General features: G+C 41.0%; 1 protein-coding gene across 1 annotated transcript in view; it reads right to left on the bottom strand.

Annotated features, from left to right (window-relative positions):
* The window catches only part of LOC122935337 (elongin-A-like), an 82,096-nt gene that overhangs the window by 21,558 nt on the left and 44,356 nt on the right, over nucleotides 1-16,182 (bottom strand). The window contains exons 6-8 of the mRNA XM_044291102.1: nucleotides 13,576-13,688; nucleotides 10,987-11,770; nucleotides 8,067-8,169 (exon numbers count right to left, since the gene is read on the bottom strand). Coding sequence (XP_044147037.1) covers nucleotides 8,067-8,169; nucleotides 10,987-11,770; nucleotides 13,576-13,688 — 1,000 coding nt within the window. The remainder of the gene's footprint in view (nucleotides 1-8,066; nucleotides 8,170-10,986; nucleotides 11,771-13,575; nucleotides 13,689-16,182) is intronic.

Below are 16,182 nucleotides of genomic sequence, written 5' to 3'. Positions count from 1 at the left end.
GCCTCCTCCACTTCCACTTCAGAATTATCCGCGTGTAGCACCATTCAGTCATCAGTTGGTAGCTGGAAGCAATGTAGCACTGCAGAGGGGAAGCGGTAACAGGCCGCGCTGAAGCTGATCTGCCTAGGTGACAAACAGCACACCGCCGCAGAGCTGTGGCAGGGGATAAGAGACCAGACTGAGCTGTGGTTCTCTCCACTCAACCTTGAACCAAGCATGGTTGTGTCCGATAATTGGTGGCGGCTTTGGAGCTGGGCAACCTTAGACACATCCCATGCCTTGCCCACGTATTCAACTTTGTGGTCCAGCGGTTTCTAAAAACATACCCCAATTTGCCTGAGCTACTGGTGAAGGTGCGCCGCGTGTGTGCACATTTCTGCAAGTCACCAACAGTTTCAGCCGGTCTGTCAATGCTGCAGCAGCCCTTGAAATTGCCAGCTCACTGGCTGTTGTGCGACGTGAGCATGTGCTGGAACTCCACGTTCCACATGTTGGCCAGGCTTTGTGAGCAGCAGAGGGCTGTTGTGGAATACCAGCTGCAAAATGGTAGTCGCCTTTCCAGTCAGCTTATGCTATTCACAAGCGAGGAGTGGGCATGGATGTCTGACCTCTGAGGTTTTACGCAACTTTGAGGAATCAACACAGATGGTGAGCAGCGATAACGCTATTATCAGCGTCACCATCCAACTTCTGTGTCTTCTCAAACGCTCGCTGCTCACAATTAAGGACGGCGCTGTGCATGTGGAAGAGGTGGAAATGGGGGAAGACATTACACAGGTTTGTGATAGCCAGACCACCCTCAGTTTTCTCAGCGCAAATTGGAGGCTGAAGAGGAGGAGGAGGAGGAGGAGGAGGAGACTGTTGCCTCAGCTACAGAGGGTAGTACCCATGGAAATTGAATTCCATGTGTTCTGCGTGGGCGGGCAGAAGAGGATAAGGAGATTGGGAGTGATCCTCCTGATGACGACAGCGAAGTCTCGCCTGTTGGTACTCTGGCACATGGCTGACTTAGTTAGGCTGCCTTTCCTGCGCGTTATACGCATTTTAAACATGCATTACTAATTGTAGCAGGGGTAGAGAAGTGTGAACAAAGAACTTCTCTCCACCACAGGAATTAGAGATGAGGACAAGCAAAATGGTGTGATACCAGAAGATCCTTGTTGGAAAATTGCTCAAAATTTTTCCATCTGACAACGCTGGCAGCAGCGTTCGTACTTCCTTGGCCAACCGAGGAGGGGAGACAAGGGGAACACACAGCAGTTCCAACAGAGGCAGGGCAACACTCTCCAAAGCCTGGGACAGTTTCATGACACCCCGTCAGCACCCTCACCCTGATGTGCGGCCTACTGCCACAAGGAGAGAGAAATTTCAGAAGATGGTGAAGGAGTACAGGTCAGCGTCCTCACTGATCCCTCAGTGCCTTACAACTACTGGGTGTCCAAGCTGGACACGTGGCATGAACTGGCGCTCCATGCTTTGAACTTACTGGCCTGCCCTGCCGCCAGCGTTTTGTCAGAGTGGGTATTTAGTGCTGCTGGTGGCATTATAACAGATAAGCGTATCTGTCTGTCAAATGCTGACAGGTTGACTCATATAAATATGAACAAGGCCTGGATTGACCATGACATCGACTGCACCAGAGGAAAGCTACTGAACATAAAGGCACTTTAAATGTGTTGTTTATAATGTACTGAATACACTGTATTCCCATGCACCCCTTCCACCACAAACAAGGGTATATGGTTGAATCTTCCTTTTCTCCTCCTCCTCTTCAGTCATATCAACATGCATTGCTTATTCGTGACATATAATGCCCTCACATATATGACCTTTGAATATAATTTTTTTAGAGGGCCCGCAACTCAAATCTTTAAAGGGTCAGCTCACCTGCAGGACCGCAACTCAATGTAATTGAGGCCCTCCTTTATGCGATATACAGGTTGTATTGGAGTGCCTCTTTCTTGAAATTTTTGGCAGCACTTGCACTTTATATACAAGTAAATATACAGGAAAGAATGCTTCCTAACAATTTTTCCTATAAAATCGATTTTTTACTTTGGTTTTGTGCCTAAAACATAATGGCACAATGACAGAGTCTGGATAAAATACTAAGGCCACAGATTGTTTAGAAAGATGCAGATGTAAAGAAATCTGTGGATCTGTATGAAGGTCACCTGCAGATTAATGCAGACCAGGGTCGTAGCCCTGACCCAGAAGGGCCCATCCAGGAGGAGGAGGACTAAAGGATTTGGTCAGGGCCCCCTCAACAGTATTACACAATTAAATTTTATACAGTGACAGCATAGACAGTGTATAAAACGGATGGAACAGCTGCCGGCCCTGGTCTAGAGAGAGCGATCTTTACTAGCCACAGGAATGGGGGCGGCATGAAAGGAAGGGGTCGCAAAAAAAAAAAAAAAAGGGGATGGAGCCCCATTCAAAAATTTGCTGTGGGTCTCAGTCATTTCTAGCTACACCACTTTGCAGCCCGTAAAAGCAAGTTGTGTTTATCGATTCCAAAACCTTAATTTATATTGTGGGCCTGGTGATCAGTTTAAGGCCTTTTAAGCAGCATCAGCATGGTGATAAAAAGGAGTGGGAAGGTGACATGGTGTGGAGATGGCAGCATGAGGAGGCCACATAGGGGCACAATGACTGAGTCTGGATAAAAGACTAAGGCCACAGATTGTTGAGAAAGATGCAGATGCAAACAAATCCGTAGAGCTGTATGACGGTTACCTGCAGATTAATGCAGCCATCAAAATCAAGTTGGTTTTGTCGGTTCCACCTCAGCTCACCAGCAGGTCCGCACCTAAAATCTTTTACAGGGTCAGCTCACCTGCAGGCCCGCAACTCATGCTGCCTTGCTTTGAAGTACCACCTATTAAATCATCCAAAGGATGAGATTATGTGTGCCAAAGAGTTATAACACAACCAATTGAAACAAAAGACACACATGTACGATTATAACACATATTTTATTAGATAATAAATATAATAACAGACCATAGACAATGATAAAGTGAGTAGCAGCAGTGCAGACAAGCGCTTGTCTGCACTGCTGCTACTCATTTTTTCATTGTCTATGGTCTGTTATATTTATTATCTAATAAAATATTTGTGTGATAATTGTTCATGTGTGTCTTTTGTTTCAATTAGTTGTGTCGCTCTTTGAAGTAGTAGCCGTTCATCAGGCTCCCTCTCTGAAATCGAACAATGATTCCCCGTTACCGATGGTCACCATGTTAGGCGCATAAAAGAACATTGAAAGTTGATGGGTATAATATCTAAATGGATCTTGGACATCACGGGGACGTGTGATCAGGCAGAGGTCATCTAGAGTGAACAAAGCGGCAGAGTCAACACTTCCTCATCCATAATACCGCAGTAACATTCCCTGTAATTTTTTATTACTCAGTTCAAAAGAGTCCTGTATTGTTATTTATCGTCACTACCAAAAGCGGCAGCAGGCCACCGCCCTTAATGTTTTAGATGGTCCGATCAGCAGGCCCTTGCTCCTAATGTTTGAGGGTCACCAGCAGGCCATCAATCATAATTTTTAAAGGATGTGTATGATGCCCTCCTTTGTGTGTAACTAAGGGCGTATCGGAGTGCCTCTTCCTTGTAGTTTTTGGCAGCACTTGTATAATTTACTTGTATATAAAGTGCAAGTTTTCTATCCCTTTTTCCTCTAAAATAATTTTTTTCCCCCTTGGTTTTGTGTTCATTATTGTCATTATGTAAAAGTGGAGTCCTATTTGGACAACATAGTTCCCAGCAGCGACCAGCGAGTCCAAGATTCATCCATACATACTATGCTGTTACAGAACCATTTTGGTGGAGTTACCAACAATTTCTGACATTTTCTTATGAACCAGGCACCGTCCCCTCTTCAGAGCAGGTCTCTGACCGCGGGGATCAAACTTTAAAATGCCCCAAATAAAGTTTTATTAACCCCCCCCTGCACCCCTGAATGATATTATGGGGCGGGTGGTGCAGGGGAGGTGTTGCTGGCGGTGCGGGCGGGCGGTGCGGCAGGCGGGATCGCGATCCCCCATCTGCCTCCCCTTGAATAATCGTTGGTAGCCAGTGGTATACCAGGGTGTCAGCACATTGCTGACACCCTGGTATAAACGGCTGACATCGGTGATGCGATGTCAGCCGTTTAACCCTTTCCATACCGCGGTCCGTACAGACCGATGTATGGAAAAGGTTAACAGTTCAGGGAGCACCCTCCCTCTCCCATCGGGGGGCTGCTGTGCCTTTGCAGCCCCCGATGGAGAGGGAAAGAGCCCCCAGACAGCCCCGTCCTTACCCTTCCCCGTCTGCGCAGTTGTGGTTACAAGTGAGCAGACGGGGAAGGTTCCCATGGCAACAGGACACCTTCTCAGGCATCCTGCTGTCCATGGTTCTGAACAGATCTGTGCTAAAGGCATAGATCTGTTCAGACAAAGTGTAAGTAAAATACAGTACAGTACCCTATATAGGGTACTGTACTGTATTATACAGACATCAGACCCACTGGATCTTCAAGAACCAAGTGGGTCTGGGTCAAAAAAAAAATGAAAAAAGTTAAGATAAAAAAAGAAAAAACATTTATCACTGAATATAAAAAAAATAATAATAATAATTATATTATTATTAATATATATATATATATATATATATATATATATATATATATATATATATATATATATATATATATATATATATACACACACACACACACACACATATACATACACACACTACACATATTAGGTATCGCAGCGTCCCTAACGACCTGATCTATAAAACGGTCATGTTACTTTCCCTGTACGGTGAACGCTGTAAAAATAAAAATATTAAAACTATGAGAAAATTGAAATTTTGCCCACCTTACGTCCCAAAAAAAGGAAATAAAAGTAATCAAAGAAATCGCATGTATGCCAAAATAGTACCAATCAAACAGTCATCTCATCCCGCAAAAATCATACCCTACCCAAGATAATCGCCCAAAAACTGAAAAAACTACGGCTCTTAGACTATGGAAACACTAAAACATGATTTTTTTTGTTTCAAAAATGAAATCATTGTGTAAAACTTAAATTTAAAAAAGTATACATATTAGGTATCGACACGTCCGTATCGACCGGCTCTATAAAAATATCACATGACCTAACCCCTCAGGTGACCACCGTAAAAAATAAAAAATAAAAAAAAAGTGTAATAGCAAGCGATCAAAAGGTCATATGCACCCCAAAATAGTGCCAATTAAACAGTCATCTCATCCCGCAAAAAATGAGACCCTACTTAAGATAATCGCCCAAAAACTGGGAAAAAAATGGCTTTTAGACTATGGAGACACTAAAACATTTTTTTTTTGTTTTAAAAATGAAATCATTGTGTAAAACTTACATAAATAAAAATTTAAAAATTGTATACATATTAGGTATCGCCGCGTCCATGGCAACCTGCTCTATAAAATTACCACATGATCTAACCTGTCAGATGAATGTTGTAAATAACAAAAAAAAAAAAGTGCCAAAAAAGCTATTTCTTGTTACCTTGCCGCACAAAAAGTGTAATATAGAGCAACCAAAAATCATATGTACCCTAAATAAGTACCAAAAAAACCTGCCACCCTATCCCATAGTTTCTAAAATGAGGTCACTGTTTTGGAGTTTCTACTCTAGAGGTGCATCAGAGGGGCTTCAAATGGGACACGGTGTCAAAAAAAAACTGTCCAGCAAAATCTGCCTTCCAAAAACCGTATGGCATTCCTTTCCTTCTGCGCCCTGCCGTGTGCCCTACAGCAGTTTACGACCACATATGGGGTGTTTCTGTAAACTACAGAATCAGGGCCATAAATAATGAGTTTTGTTTGGCTGTTAACCCTTGCTTTGTAACAAAAAATAATAAAAAAAATAAAAATGGAAAATCTGCCAAAAAAGTGAAATTTTGAAATTGTATCTCTATTTTCCATTAAATATTGTGCAACACCTAAAGGGTTAACAAAGTTTGTAAAATCAGTTTTGAATACCTTGAGGGGTGTAGTTTCTTAGATGGGGTCACTTTTATGGAGTTTCTACTCTAGGTGTGCATCAGGGGGGCTTCAAATGGGACATGGTGTCAAAAAAACAGTCCAGCAAAATCTGGCTTCCAAAAACCATACGGCGCACCTTTCCTCCTACGCCCTACTGTGTGCCCGTACAGTAGTTTACGGCCACATACGGGGTGTTTCTGTAAACGGCAGAGTGAGGGCAATAAAGATACAGTCTTGTTTGGCTGTTAACCCTTGCTTTGTTAGTGTAAAAAATGGGTTAAAACTGAAAATTAGGCAAAAAAATGAAATTTGCTAATTTCATTCATCCCCATTTGCCAATAACTCGTGCAACACCTAAAGGGTTAACAAATTTGTAAAATCAGTTTTGAATACCTTGAGGGGTGTAGTTTATAGAATGGGGTAATTTTTGGGCGGTTTCTATCATGTAAGCCTCATAAAGTGACTTCAGACCTGTAGTGGTCCCTAAAAATTGTTTTTTTTTGTAAATTTCTGAAAAATTTCAAGATTTGCTTCTAAACCTCTAAGCCTTGTAACATCCCCCAAAAATAAAATATTTTTTCCCAAAATAATTCAAACATGAAGTAGACATATAGGGAATGTAAAGTCATCACAATTTTGGGGGGGTATTACTATGTACTACAGAAGTAGAGAAACTTTGAAATTTGCAAATTTTTCGAAATTTTGGGTAAATTAGTTTTTTTTTTTATGCAAAAACAAAACTTTTTTTTGCTTCTTTTTACCAGTGTCATGAAGTACAATATGTGACGAAAAAACAATCTCGGAATGGCCTGGATAAGTCAAAGTGTTTTAAAGTTATCAGCACTTAAAGGGACACCAGTCAGATTTGCAAAAAATGGCCAAGTCCTTAAGGTGAAATAGGGCTGAGTCCTTAAGGGGTTAATGCTCAAATGCAATTCTGCCACAGTTTTATGGTTTTTATGTGGTAAAACCGACCTGTGTCGGTTTTTGATATTAAAAGACAAAAAAAAAGTTGGAAAAAATAATTTGCTTCTTTTTTATCACCGTATTCTGACTCCTGTAACCTTTTTAGATTTACATCTACAGAGCTTTGCACAAGAGCTCTTATTTTGTGGGGCGATCTATAGTTTTTACGGATATTATTTTGGGGTATTTTTTATCATTTTTTATTCAATTTTTTTTTGGAGAAGTGAAGAAATGAAACAAAGGCGAATCAGCCATTTATTTTTTTCTGTCTGCCAAGAGGACCCCAACATGCGATAATTATATTGCCATGTCTATTCAGTAATGCAATTTTATACTTTACCGAATACAAAATTCAGTATATTCCAATGCAATGCTACCACCTGCAGACCTGCATTGGAATATACAAGTAATAGGCCCAGAAAGCTTTGTACAGGCTCTGGCCTATTACTACAAAGGAACGCCTTCCCCAATCTCAGAAAGGGGAAGGTGATCCTGCCCAGGAAGTGCATGCTCCTGTTTTTTTACCTCCAAGATGCCGTGGTCACATTTGATCGCAGCATCCAAGGGTTTTAAAGGTCTACAATCCACATTAGCACTGATCACAGATATTAGGCCCGGCCGCTCTCTCCACTCCAACGCGAGCGCCATCTTTAAACACCCGACTTCCACTGTCCGTAAAGTGGTTGGTTGGGGATTAAAGGAGTTTTCTGGGACTTAAAAATTGATAACCTGTCCCCAAGGACGGTTGTCAATACCTGATCAGAGGGGATCCAACTCTTAACATCCTTACCAATAAGCTATTGATGGGGTGAGCTCTGTAGCATCTTCCTCGTGTTCCACATTGGTCACATGACCTTTGCACAGATCAGTCCCATTCAAGTGAATGGGATTGTGCTACAGTACCAAGCACAGAGGCTAAACAATTTAGAGTACTGTTCGTGGTGTACAGTGAAGAGGCTGAAGTGCTAGTTTGTAGCCCCTGCAAAACAGCTGTGCTGTGGAGGTGCCATGAGCTAAACCCCCACCGATGTGATGATAATAACCAGTAAGTGATGATTTTTAGTGGGCTTACCTTTGTATTCGTTAGGATGAGGCGGAGAAGGGAAAACAGCATAATCTGTCAGAATTTTAGGAAGTGGAACATTAAGTAAATCTTCAAGACAGCTTTTCTTGACCTGAAATTAAGCAGCAACCAAAAGCTAACAAGGAACGCTTTGCCTACTAGTACAAGTATTTCAGGAAAAGTAATTTTCTTTCAGACATTACAACACTAGTTTAAGGCTACCTTCACACTTGCGTTTTGGGCGGATCCGTCATGGATCTGCAATAACGGATCCATTACAATAACAAAACCGCATGCATCCATCATGAACGGATCAGTTTGTATTATCTGTAACATAGCCAAGATGGATCCATTGAAAAGTCAACGGGAGACCGATCTGTTTTCTATTGTGCCAGATTGTGTCAGAAAACGGATCCGCCCCATTGACTTACATTGTGCGCCACGACGGATTGGCGGACAGCAAAACGCTGCAGGCAGAGCAGAATGGAGCCTGATTGGAGGCAAACTGATGCATTCTGAGCGGATCCTTTTCCATTCAGAATGCATTAGGGCAAAATTGATCCGTTTTGGACCGCCTGCGCGAGCCTATGATGGATCTCACAAACGGAAAGCCAAAACGAGTGTGAAGGGAGCCTAATAAAAACATGACATCTAACAATACTGTTTTATCCTATTTGTATAGTATGGCACACCACATGTCAAAGGAGGCCTCTATGTACAATATGATGTCATGTCTCATGTAGTGCCCACAATTTTGAAGAAAATAATTTGACAACTAAAATAATATTGTCTAATACTGAATAATTAATGCGTTAACCTCCTACAAGCAAAATAAATTAATAAATCTAACTCCTGAGTAATCAGTTTTATATCTCTGAACAAGTTTTCCCTGCACATGGGCGCTCCCAGCCACCAAGCTGTTTGGGCAAATTAAGTATTGCCCCTTTCACTGAACAGGTGGCGGTTTGCAGGAGAGACCATTAACAGGACCCAGAACAACAGCAATGCTGCCATCCCTTCATGTTCAGGATTCTTCTAGTTTTCAGAGGTTGGGACTCCACCGATCATAAAGTGATGACATTTTAGCAATACGTATGCTCATTTTATGGTATTTTAGTCATATATACTAGATAGATTGACGGAACCCTAACACATGGGAAAAGATGCCCTAATAATAGTTTCCAACAAAATATACAACAAGGAACACTTGAAAGGGGTAGGTCATCGGTATCTGATCAGTGGGGGTCCGATAACTAAGACCACTCGCCCCAATCAGCTGTTTGAAAGGGCGCCAGCATTCCTGTGAGCACTGTTGCCTTGTCACAGCATAGTCACTGTACTATGAATGGTGCTATGCCTGGTGAGCATAGAGAAGGCCACGGCACTCACAGGAGCGCAGATGCCTTCACAAACAGCTGATCGTCAGAGTTCCCAGGTGTCGGACCCTCACCGCCGAGATACTAATGACACATCCAGTGGATAGGTCATCAGAATTAAAGTCCTGGAAAACCCTTTTGATGTTCAAAAACAATGGGGGAAATTTTTTAAACACTCAAAAAAGTCACAGAAAAAAGGGTTTTGCAACAAAAAAAAATTATATTTTTTATTTTTACAGCATTTATAAAATTTTTGAAAAGTAGGTGGTAAACTGGGCGCAGATAGCCTGTCAAGATAATTAAAAGGGGTTTTCTAGGAATACTCCGATTATTAACAGATATGCTCATGTAGTTGCTTACCTCATATACATCTTCAACCATACTTTTTTTTTTTCTCCAATTGGACTCTCCTGGCCAGTTTTCACCATGTAACCAACTCACTCTGTTACGTTTACATTCTGTATGTAGCGCTTCCTGTTGCTGTACCCAACCAAACCCACGATGCACTTCTTCTGTCTCTGCCACATCTTCATCAAAACAAAAGTCCCAACAACACCCAACTACATTATACCTCTCCACCAAGCTAGTTATGTAGACACTCCCCTATCACTGCCCCTGTTGCTGCCTTGACACATCCATGGACATGGTCATGTGACTACAGCTCAGAATGGAGGACCAGAGCAATAAAAGTATAAGGAATACATTACAAAAATCACAGCTACCTTCATAAATGATTTTAAAGGGATGCAATCTGGAAACTTATTTAAGCCATATTCATCAACTGACTTTGTAACCATTTGTGCGTTTGTAATCTTACTCCAGTTAAGGGGTGCTTGCTATCTTGAGTTGTCGCTCCACTTTCAAAGAAGTGCTAGACTTAAAGATGCACCCAATATAATCAAATATTGTGTGTGTTATTTGATACACAAATTACAGCAACACAGACTACTGCAAAACTGGTGTTAAAGTCCCCATTCATGATAAATCACTGACAAAACAATGCATTTGATCCCTGGTCTTTTCTTGGCCATTGCAAGTTGAAACCAGACTCTACATACGACGTCTCAGATTCCGATCAACATTGCCATTTTACTGGTAAAAACCCTTTTTTGTTGTCTTGTAGCGCCACTTTGGTCCTACACATTCTATACTGCCCCTCTCTGAGCCAGAATGAGCTGTTTCTTTGGACACTAGGTGAGCTGTGGCTTCATTTTATTTTTCTGGTACATGTATGTACTATGCAAGATCCTGAAGAAGCTTTGGCCTCACTATAGAAAGTGATCTACAGCTATTCCTGTGTGCTATATGTAAGGACTTCCTTTATCTATCTTAGTTATCTGCTTATTTTTCTTATAACTTCACGTTTTCTTGTTTTGAGATGAAATGTTTTGGCTTTTGAACCAATTACTGGTTTTCCATAGAGGTATGGACTCAAGTTACAATGATTTCAACTTACAATGGTTGTCCCCAATAAATATTGTAACTTGAGGGGACCACTTGTATTTGAAGTCTAACCAATAGCCTTGATATAATACCAGAGATCTTAAACCTACCTCTACTTCATCTACTTTCTCCTCATTCTTTTGTTGACTTTGAGTTTTGGGTACATCCAAATTACAGTATTGCTTGCACACTTTTTCAATTTTTCTAGGAGGTTCATTTAATGGATGGGAGGATTTCTTTTTCCTTTTGCTTGAAACTTGGTCATAATTGAGATAAGACTCAAATGACATTGTGGGAGCTTCAAACTCCTCACTGGAAAATACGTTCTCTGTTTTTTCATTCTTTACCTTTTTGTCCATCTCAAGCACAACATCCTTTCTATTAAGTCTGATTGACCCAGAACATTTGTCTTCATCCTCAGTAGAGGACTTGGATTTCTTTTCAGACTTCAATGAGTGTGAATTTTTCTTCTCCTGGTGACCAGACTTTGACTTTTCAGTTTTTGACTGGGAATTAGAACAAGGTTTTTCATGTTTGCGCTGGCATTTTTGTGCTGGCATTTCTTTGGGCAGACATTTTTTGTCATGGAGCTTACCGTCTTTTGTTTCAATGAACTCTTTTTGTTTCTTGTTATCCATTTGAGATTCATAAGCCTTTCCAATATTAAAGTGCTTTTCCTTTACATTCACGTTAACTTGATCCAAAATGTCAATGTGTCCTTGTTTAGATTTAGAAGCCAGCTTCTTGTCTATCAAATCCAGGTTCTGTTCTTTAGATTTTGAAATCTTTTTTGTGTCTTCTAAAATTTCCTTTTGTTCTTGTCTGGACTTTGTAATGATCTTCTTATTTTCCATGATTTCTTTTTGCTCATGCCTAGGATTTGGCATATGGTCACTAGGAAGCAAAATGTAATGCAGTTTAAGGAAAAAGATAGTTATCATGTGTTCTGAATGCTATAGCTATAAGACTTGCAGAGGTAACAGTCACATCCAGCACTTGGTGCCTAAAGTCTCATCTAGCAAATATAAAGACACTAGCATTAGAAATGGAATGTAGTGGGCGTCAGGGCTCCATTACCGATTTTACATTGGGACCAAAAGGCAAGAGGAAATCTCTGCCAGGTAAAGGGTTCAGTTTTTCTAATGTAGAGTTAGCATAGGAAATAAATATGCACATCTTCAGTGCTTCTAGTGGAAAAGTTTGAGCTAAGACACAGCACAAATGACATGAGATGTAAATGGAGCAATATCAGACATATCAATATATACTTATGCCCACCACCAAATTACAGAAGTTATAAGATACACAACACATAACTAATATACTAGCAAACTAGTCTTGAACACATGGTAATTAAAACTCTTAGTATGATATCTTTTGTTACCAAATTGTCAAAAAACATTAAAAGGAGTTGTCCAAAATTTTGATATTGATGGCCTTTTCTCAGGATAAGTCCAACTCCAGGCACCCCATGATGTTCCAGTGACCAGCGTGGACTCTTCCTAGACCAGTGAGGTCACATACATTGGTCACACAGCCTAAGGCTATTTTCATACTAGCGTTGTTTGAATCCGGCGTTCAATTCCGTCAACGGAACTGCCCACCGGATCCGGAAAAACGTGTGAAAACTGATTACATTTGAATCCTGATCAGGATTTTGATCACAATGAAAAAAATGCATTGGAAAAAAAAACGGATCCGCCATTTACGGATTAACTTTTTTTTCCACATTTTTTCGGGTTTAACATGCAAAAGCCGGATCCGTTTTGAAGGAACACACGGCGCCGGATCCAGCATTAATGCAAGTCAATGGGAAAAAGGCCGGATCCAGCGTTCAGTCAAAGTGTTCTAGATTTTGGGCCGGAGGTAAAAATACAACATGCTACGGTTTTCTGAAAAGCCAAAAAGACTGAACTGAAGACATCCTGAGGCATCCTAAATGGATTTCTCTCCATTCAGAATGCATTACGATAAAACTGATCAGTTGTTTTCTGGATTTGAGCCCCATGGACGGAACTCAGCGCCGGAAAAGAAAAACGCTAGTGTGAAAGTAGCCCAAGTCTAGCTCAGTCCCATCCATGCAGTGCTTGCTAAACTGTGAGGAGGCCACAGCGCTCACCGAAGTACTAATCTTCAAAAGATGAAACAACGCAACACTATATTCATTCATTCTCATTTTATTCATGAACCATATAATACGGCTCAAAAGTGCAGGATACCAAACAGAGGCAACAGCCGTTTCAAGGTGACTTTGCTTCCACAGCCATTGCCACTGTTTGGCATTCCGCTCTTTTGAGCAGATATATTTTATGGATCCTGAATAAAGAGAGGAGGATTTTATGGTGAGTGCCGCAATTGGATTGTGAAGTATTTCATGCAGAGCACCACCTATTCATTGTTTAGTCATCCCTGATAAGTTCTATCCCATGGTATTGCAGTGATTGGAAAGTAGTGCCGACATATTGACTTTTTTGGTTCAATGAAGCACCATCGTCTCTTCAAACAGCTGATCAGCAGGGATGCTAGTTGGTAAACCCCCACCAGATATAAATGACCTGTCCTGAGGATAGGCCATCAATATCAAAATGTCGGACAACCCTTTTATATTTGTAAACCTGCATGTGTATAAACATTCATTGTTATTCTATTTTCGAATATTAATGGGACAAGGAAAAAAAGTCAATACAAATAGCACTTACAGCTCCTTCACCTCAGGAACTAACTTCTTCCATTGAAGTACAATAGACTTAGCAATGTCACCCACATCTGTGTGTTTGCGGAAACTGTTCACAGTCTTTCCAACTCCAGTTTCCTTAAAAAAAAAAAATTGTTGGTAAGAGATAAAGGCAAAAGGTAACATTTAAATAGTCACTGTACATTCATAAAATTAATTGCATTTGATTGAGAATGGTATAACTAACAATTTTCAAAATCAATTAATTTAGAAAATATGCCTGCATCCACCTGAAGAAAAAATAAAAAAATAAATAAAAAAAGCTGTAAATTCAAAGCAACTAGGGGTCTCACTTCCACCTAATTCACAGTCCACAGTTTTCAAGCAAGATCTGTCCCTAGTAACAGGCACATAAAGAGGTGGCTCCCAGGAAATTGAGGCATGTCAGAGCTGGCTGAGATACTAAGACTGATAAAGAAATGCTTCTATACTGCTATACTGCATCTGAGATTTACAGGAACCCCCTGCCTTTCTGCAAGTATGAGCTCACCCTCTCTATTGGTTCTGTGAGCTATGGAGCTGAAAACTAATATAGTGGGAAGAGAAAGGACGTCACAGCAGTACCCTGCTGGCAGATTCCATAGAAGGAAGACCACCCTACTTGTGAGAGAAATGCATTTAGCTGTGCAGCTGAAACAGGGAATAATATGACTGAAAAAGACATTAGGGAAGAAACATGTACAGCCATTATGCAAACTTTTTTTTGAAAGCTCAGGTATGCTTTAAGCCAGTGTTTTCCAACCAGTGTGCCTCCAGCTGTTGCAAAACTACAACTCCCAGCATGCCTGGACAGCCTTTGGCTGTGCGGGCATGCTGGGAGTTGTAGTTTTGCAACAGCTGGAGGCACACTGGTTGGGAAACACTGCTTTAAGCAATGAAAATGTCCTCTGTAAGAAGGGATTACATGATGCTCAGGGGATGGGGTATACTGCCAAGACTAGATGGTAACATACACTTATCCTATATCAACTCAATCCGAGCACATCATAGGAAAGTTCTACAATAATAACATCGTGACCAATTAAATGCAGATTGTATCCTTCAGTTTTAGAATCCCAGAATAAATGGCAGATAAAAGTCACATTTCAAAATGATATACCGTGAATAAAAAAAATTTAAATAAAAAAAAAAGATTATATCTCTCTATATATCTAGAAAAAAAAAAAAAAAAAAAAAAAAAAAAAAAAATCACAGAGGTGCAATTCCTTGAAGCAGACCACGGACTTGATCCAATTTTGTATATGTATAGAAAAATCCAAGGCAGCACACAAATAGCAGTGAAAAATAGGGTGTTTATTCCCCCATGTGTAGACCTACACATGGGGGAATAAACACTCTATTTTTTCACTGCTATTTGTGTGCTGCCTTGGATTTTTCTATACATCTCTATATATCTATCTATATCATGTATATAGTACAGACCAAAAGTTTGGACACACCTTCTCATTCAAAGAGTTTTCTTTATTTTATACATAACAAAAAAGTGTGAAACAACTGAAAATGTCATATTCTAGGTTCTTCAGAGTAGCCACCTTTTGCTTTGATTACTACTTTGCACACTCTTGGCATTCTCTTGACGAGCTTCAAGAGGTAGTCACCTGAAATCGTCTTCCAACAGTCTTGAAGGAGTTCCCAGAGATGCTTAGCACTTGTTAGCCCTTTTGCCTTCACTCTGCGGTCCAGCTCACCCCAAACTATCTCGATTGGGTTCAGGTCCGGTGACTGTGGAGGCCAGGTCATCTAGCGCAGCACCCCATCACTCTCCTTCATGGTCAAATAGCCCTTACACAGCCTGGATGTGTGCTTGGAGTCATTGTCCTGTTGAAAAATAAATGATGGTCCAACTAAACGCAAACCGGATGGAATAGCATGCCGCTGCAAGATGCTGTGGTAGCCATGCTGGTTCAGTATGCCTTCAATTTTGAATAAATCCCCAACACTGTCACCAGCAAAGCACCCCCACACCATCACACCTCCTCCTCCTCCTCCGCCATGCTTAACGGTGGGAACCAGGCATGTAGAGTCCATCCATTCACTTTTTCTGCGTCGCACAAAGACACGGTGGTTGGAACCAAAGATCTCAAATTTGGACTCATCAGACCAAAGCACAGATTTCCACTGGTCTAATGTCCATTCCTTGTGTTCTTTAGCCCAAACAAGTCTCTTCTGCTTGTTGCCTGTCTTTAGCAGTGGTTTCCTAGCAGATATTCTACCATGAAGGCCTGATTCACACAGTCTCCTCTTAACAGTTGTTCTAGAGATGTGTCTGCTGCTAGAACTCTGTGTGGCATTGACCTGGTCTCTAATCTGAGCTGCTGTTAACCTGCGATTTCTGGGGCTGGTGACTCGGATGAACTTATCCTCCGCAGCAGAGGTAACTCTTGGTCTTCCTTTCCTGGGGCGGTCCGCATGTGACCCAGTTTCTTTGTAGCGCTTGATGGTTTTTGTGAGTGCACTTGGGGACACTTTCAAAGTTTTCCCAATTTTTCGGACTGACTGACCTTCATTTCTTAAAGTGGCCACTTGTTTTTCTTTACTTAGAATTTGTATTATGGCAAGAAAAAAGCAGCTA

Source organism: Bufo gargarizans, chromosome 4, assembly GCF_014858855.1.
Source record: "Bufo gargarizans isolate SCDJY-AF-19 chromosome 4, ASM1485885v1, whole genome shotgun sequence".
Classification (NCBI taxonomy): Eukaryota; Metazoa; Chordata; class Amphibia; order Anura; family Bufonidae; genus Bufo; species Bufo gargarizans.
The sequence above is the reverse complement of the archived record's forward strand: the minus strand, read 5'-3'. Positions and strand labels throughout refer to the sequence as shown.